At 51.1% G+C, this 5,450-nt stretch overlaps 1 protein-coding gene across 4 annotated transcripts in view; it reads right to left on the reverse strand.

The window, feature by feature from the left end:
* PWWP2A (PWWP domain containing 2A) overlaps positions 1-4,329 on the reverse strand; it is a 55,888-nt gene extending 51,559 nt beyond the window's left edge. For 3 of the 4 annotated variants that reach the window (XM_011947699.1, XM_011947697.1, XM_011947696.1), the window contains exon 1: positions 3,687-4,329. In XM_011947699.1, the coding sequence (XP_011803089.1) occupies positions 3,687-4,270 (584 nt within the window). In that variant the 5' untranslated portion in view covers positions 4,271-4,329. The remainder of the gene's footprint in view (positions 1-3,686) is intronic. The other variant, XM_011947698.1, reaches the window with a different exon arrangement.
* Positions 4,330-5,450: the final 1,121 nt, after the last annotated feature.

The following is a 5,450-nucleotide window of genomic DNA, read 5'->3' on the forward strand; positions in this document are numbered from 1 at the left end:
AAAAAAAAAAAAAAAAAAAAGAGCACAAACTCAGTAGCCCTGGGTTCCAGCCTAGTCTCTGAAACAGACTGGCAGTCATGTCTCTATGCTGGATCTCAAGGTTTCGTTTGGATGAAAATATAGCTGGCTGGCTGCAATGGCTCATGCCTGTAATCCCAGCATTTTAGGAGGTCAAAATCAGAGGATCGCTTGAGCCCAGGAGCATGAGACCAGTCTAAGCAACATAGTAAGACCCCCATCTCTACAAAAGATACAAAAACAGGCTGGGCGTGGTGGCTCATGACTGTAATCCCAGCACTTTGAGATGCCGAGGTGGGCAGATCACCTGAGGTCAAGAGTTAGAGACTAGCCTGGCCAACATGGTGAAACCCGTCTCTACTAAAAATACAAAAATCAGTCGGGCGTGGTGGCGGGTGCCTATAATCCCAGCTACTCGCGAGGATGAGGCAGGAGAATCGCTTGAACCCAGGAGATGGAGGTTGCACTGAGCTGAGATCACACTACTTCACTCCAGCCTGGGTGACAGAGTGAGACTCTGTCTCAAAAAAAGGAAAAAAGAAGTTAGCCAAGCGTGGTGGTGTGCACTTGTAGTCCCAGCTATTTGGGAAGCTAAGGTGGAAGAACGCAGGGAGCTATGATCCTAGCACTGCACTCCAGCCTGAGCAACACAGCGTGACCCAACCTCTTAAAAACAAAACAAAAGAAAAAAAAAAATCTCCTGGATCCATCAGTAAACCCCAAAACTGCACATGAAAGTGTGCAATCAATATTAGTGCAAATTACAAAATATACTGGCTGGTCCGTTTTTCCGGATTAAACTGTAAAAAAAAGGAAATCCAACTAGTCAATCATTAGTCCAATAAGAATTCCTTGAATTGCTAAATTTTAGAGTCACTGTGTTTTATTTCCTCAACATTTCCACAATTTTTTTTTTAAGACAGGGTCTCATTCTGTCACCCAGACTGGACTGCAGTGGCGTGATCTTAGTTCACTGTAACCTCCACCTCTGGGGCTCAAGAGATCCTCCCACCTTAGCCTCCCGAGTAGCTGGGGACCACAGGCACAAGCCACCATGCCCAGCTAAGTTTTATATTTTTTTTTTTGTAGAGGCAGGGTTTTACTATGTTGCCCAGGCTCCTTTGGAACTCCTGCACTCAAATGATCTGCCTGCCTTGGCCTCCCAAAGCACTGGGCGCCTGTAATCCCAGCTACTCGGGAGGCTGAGTGAGGCAGAATTGCTTCAGCCGTGGAGGCAGAGGTTGCAGTGAGCCGAGATCGCAGCACTGTACTCCAGCCTGTGTGACAGAGCAAGACTCCGTCTTGGAAAAAATAAATAAATAATAATAATAGGATCCTTTCACTTCAGAATATTCAAATGGAAAAGGTTCATATTAGGAATAGCTCCTCCAACAAAAGAAATTGCTATTTCTAAGCACTGATAGCAAGAGACCAAAACTCAATTGCAATTCTCTACCGAGGAAAATTTTTAAAAAATAAAGCACTAACACAATGAGCACTTATCCATTCCATTTCCAAAAACAACTTACCTTCTGCACCTTCCTTTTGCAGATTTGAAATCCAGATTCTCACACAATCACTGGCCATCTCTTCTGTTTCATTCAACAGCATACACACCACTGAGTGTCTCTCACTATTAAATACATTAACAGAGTCCGGGTGAGGTGGCTCATGCTTGTACCCCAGCACTTTGGGAGGCCAAGGTGGGTGGATCACCTGAGGTCAGGAGTTTGAGACCAGCCTGACCAACATGGTTAACCCCATCTCTACTAAAAAGACAAAATTAGCCCCCAGCTACTTGGGAGGCTGAGGCAGGAGAATCGCTTGAACCAAGGAGGTGGAGGTTACAGTGAGCTGAGATCACACCATTGCACTCCAGCCTGGGCAACAAGAGTAAAACTCCATCTCAAAAAAAAAATAAGTAAATAAATAAAATACATCAATAGAAAGCACACTCACCTTATTCTGCTTTCTAATTATGAAAACAGAAGTGCAGGCCGGGCGCAGTGGCTCACGCCTGTAATTTCAGCACTTTGGGAGGCCGAGGCAGGAGGATCGCTTGAGCCCAGGAGTCTGAGACCAGCCTGAGCAGCACAGCAAGACCCCGTCTCTATTAAATAAGTAAACAAACACAAACAGCAGTGCAAATGCCCTAATTCAAAATTATTTTTAAAAAAGATACTTGAGGCCTGGCATGATGGCACATGCCTGTAATCCCAGCCCTTTGGGAGGCTGAGGCGGGTAAATAACCTGAGGTCAGGATTTCAAGACCAGCCGGGCCAACATGGTGAAACCCTGTCTCTACTTAAAACGTACAAAAATTAGACCAGCGTGGTGGCGCACGCCTGGAGTCCCAGCTACTTGGGAGGCTGAGGCTGGAGAATTGCTTGAACCCAGGAGGCGGAGGTTGCAGTGCAACGATATGGCGCCACTGCACTCCAGCCTGGGGGACAGAGTGAGACTCCGTCTCAAGAAAAAAAAAAAAAACAAAGATATTTGAGATTAAATAATACAGAGTAACTGCTTTCATCTTTCCCCCGCAAACACCATACTTTAATATGAAATTTTAAATAGCTCTTTTACCCAAATGGGAAAGGATTCCTGTGTCTTGATGGGAGAGCAAGCAGTTTAAGAGTAAAACATACTAATAAGCCATGACAAACAGGTGAGATACCATCAGAGTGTGTGCTGTTGTAGGAAACAGAATGGAAAGGCGTGAATGGGAGTCTCTGCACTTCATATCTGCAAAAGAAGAGAATAAAAAGGTTAACTCCAGACTTAGAACAGGTTCTCTTCCCCTGTTTAAAGCACAGCCCAAACACATTTTAAATCAAAAAATGAAAAGGGCTCGGGGAGAGGGGGCCGCCCCGGCTCACTCCCTCCCTGGGGACCCAGCAGACCGGAGCGTGCCAAATTTGTAGATGAACTCAACCTTCTTGTCCTTATCATATAAACGGTATCCCCGGTGTAAGAAGTTCTTTGAACATTTTTATGCTACACCACCTTGACATTAAAGGATTTTTTTAAAGTCTCCAATCTCTTCTTTAAACTTTTCTTAAAACTATCATTAAAATTAGCAAAATATGCTTCTCTATTGAATGGTTAACCTAACGGGAATGACTTCTAACCGTAAGAATCACAGTTAAAAGGTTCATTTTAACAAATGCTCTTCCCCCTGTAAGGCGTGACAGGTAACCTTTTGGGATCCCCAATGTACACACCCCTTTCTCCAACCCTGCTAAAGTTAAACGTTAATTTGAGGACAGACAAGTGCCTCCTCGCAAGCAATGTCCCCTCCCCCCATCCAACACACCGTTCTCTGCAAAAATCTATCTGCATCTTGCATTAACCCACCCGCCCAGTGACGGTGAGTCCAGGCCAAGTCGCAGAAGGCCGGGAGTGAGGGGTGAGACCTGTGAGCCCATCTGCACCCGCGCCCTCCCACCTGGTGGCACACCTGCCCTGCAGGCGCCCACCTGGGGCCGGGACCGCCCTCTCCCGGTCTCGCGCTCCTGCCCCACTCGGAGCGCGCGCCACGCGCCGCGCAGGACCAGAGGGCGGGGCCCGGGGGAGCAGGGAACCGAGGGCTCGGGGAGAGGGGGCCGCCCCGGCTCACTCCCTCCCTGGGGACCCAGCAGACCCGAGCGTGCTGGGGACGGGCGCGGTACCTTTTGGACAGATCCATGAGGACCCCGGAAAAGAGCTTCTCCCCGAGGCGGAACGACACGACGAGCGCGTCCTCAATGATGTGGTCCAGCGTGACCCGCACCTCCGAGCCCGGGATCAGTTGCGACACCGTGGAGTCCCCGCCCGCCGGCGGCACGAGCGCCGGGGCTACGGGCTGAGGCAGCGGCGGCTCCTCGCGCTCCTCGGGTGCCGGGGACTGCTCTGGCGGCGATGCAGGAGAAGGGGGAAGTTCGGGCCCTCCCTGAGGCGCAGCTGCAGCCGACTCCGCCACCCGAACGGACAGTTTCTCCTCAGCCTCCAGCTCCGGCCCCGCCGCCTCTGGGCTGCGGGCGAGCTCCCCCGGCGGCGGCGGTGGCGGCGGGAGCGGCGGCTCGTCGGCCTGAGGAGCGGACTGCTGCCCGTCGGTCTCGCCATCCGGCACAGACGCTTCAGTGGCCGTGACCGGGAGGGGGTCAGTGCCGGCCTCACTGCCGGGGATGGGCTCCATCTCCGGCTCGGCCTCGCCGGCGCCCCCCTCCCCGGGGGACGCTGCAGTCGCTGCCGCCTCTGCAGCCACGGCCGCCATTTTCTTCCTAGCTTCTCCCTCCTCCAACTCCGGCTGCAGCGGCGGCGGCGGCGGCAGCGCTGCTTGGTTCCCTGGGCCTTCCCCTCCCTCCCGCGAACACTTTCGTCCCGCCCTTTCCCTGATGCTCGTTTTTGGCACCTCGCCATTGGTTCCATTCTACACCCCTCCCGCACTTGTGATATTCCATTGGCCAGGGGTGGACGTCTATCATCTAGTCAGTCCATCCTTCCCACGCAGAGTAGGAACTTCTCATTGGCCAGATGTGTTGTCAAGTGTGGAATCTGAGTGGAGGAATAGGGGGCGGAATCCAAGGGGGCGGGGGAAGTCACAAAAGAGGAGCCATATACTCATCGCCTCTTGCTATTGGCTGGAAGAGGAAATAAAGTTTTATGGTTGGCCTACGCTCCTGCCCATTATCAGTCAGGTCTTCGGAGGTGGGAGAAAGGAGGGAATCATGTGGCGTGCCACTTCTTTCAAAGGCGCCGAGGGGAGGAGTAACTAGGGAATGCGGGAGGGGAACCCCTTCCCAAGAATCTCTGCGCAGAGATCCTTAGAATAAATGTTATTTCTAGGCGCGGACTTCTTGCGACCGCGTGTGGTCACGACAGGCTTCTCTGGGAAAGACAACTAAAGTTTGAAATACGATCCTACCGACACTTTTTGAGTGCCTACTATGCTAGTCACTGCACTAGGTGCTGGGGAATAGAATATTCAAGACGTTCTCCATAACCTCATGGCAGCTGGCTCACAGCAGCCACTCCAGCTGCCATAAGGAGTACGAGGAGTGTTTTCCTTGACTTCTAGGAGTACGATGAGTATTTTCCTTGATTTCTCGCCACTTCCTAGGAACAAAGCACCTACTTATTAACATTTCAAAAATAGGAAAATGCTCATGAAAGAGGAGACACACCATCCTCACTGGATTAAACTGATGACTGTTCCAGAAAGGAGTCTTGAGACATTGCTGGACTGATATGTGAACACTGCTTGTTCTCTCCAAATACACTGCAAAGTGGACGCACCTGGTCCCTGCAAAAGCCTTTTTGTTTCCTGGCTTCTCCAGTGCCAAGAGAAAAAGCTCTCTCGGCTGGGCGCGGTGGCTCAAGCCTGTAATTCCAGCACTTTGGGAGGCCGAGACGGGCGGATCACGAGGTCAGGAGATCGAGACCATCCTGGCTAA

This window comes from Colobus angolensis, unplaced genomic scaffold (assembly GCF_000951035.1).
Source record: "Colobus angolensis palliatus isolate OR3802 unplaced genomic scaffold, Cang.pa_1.0 Scaffold27, whole genome shotgun sequence".
Lineage (NCBI taxonomy): Eukaryota > Metazoa > Chordata > Mammalia > Primates > Cercopithecidae > Colobus > Colobus angolensis.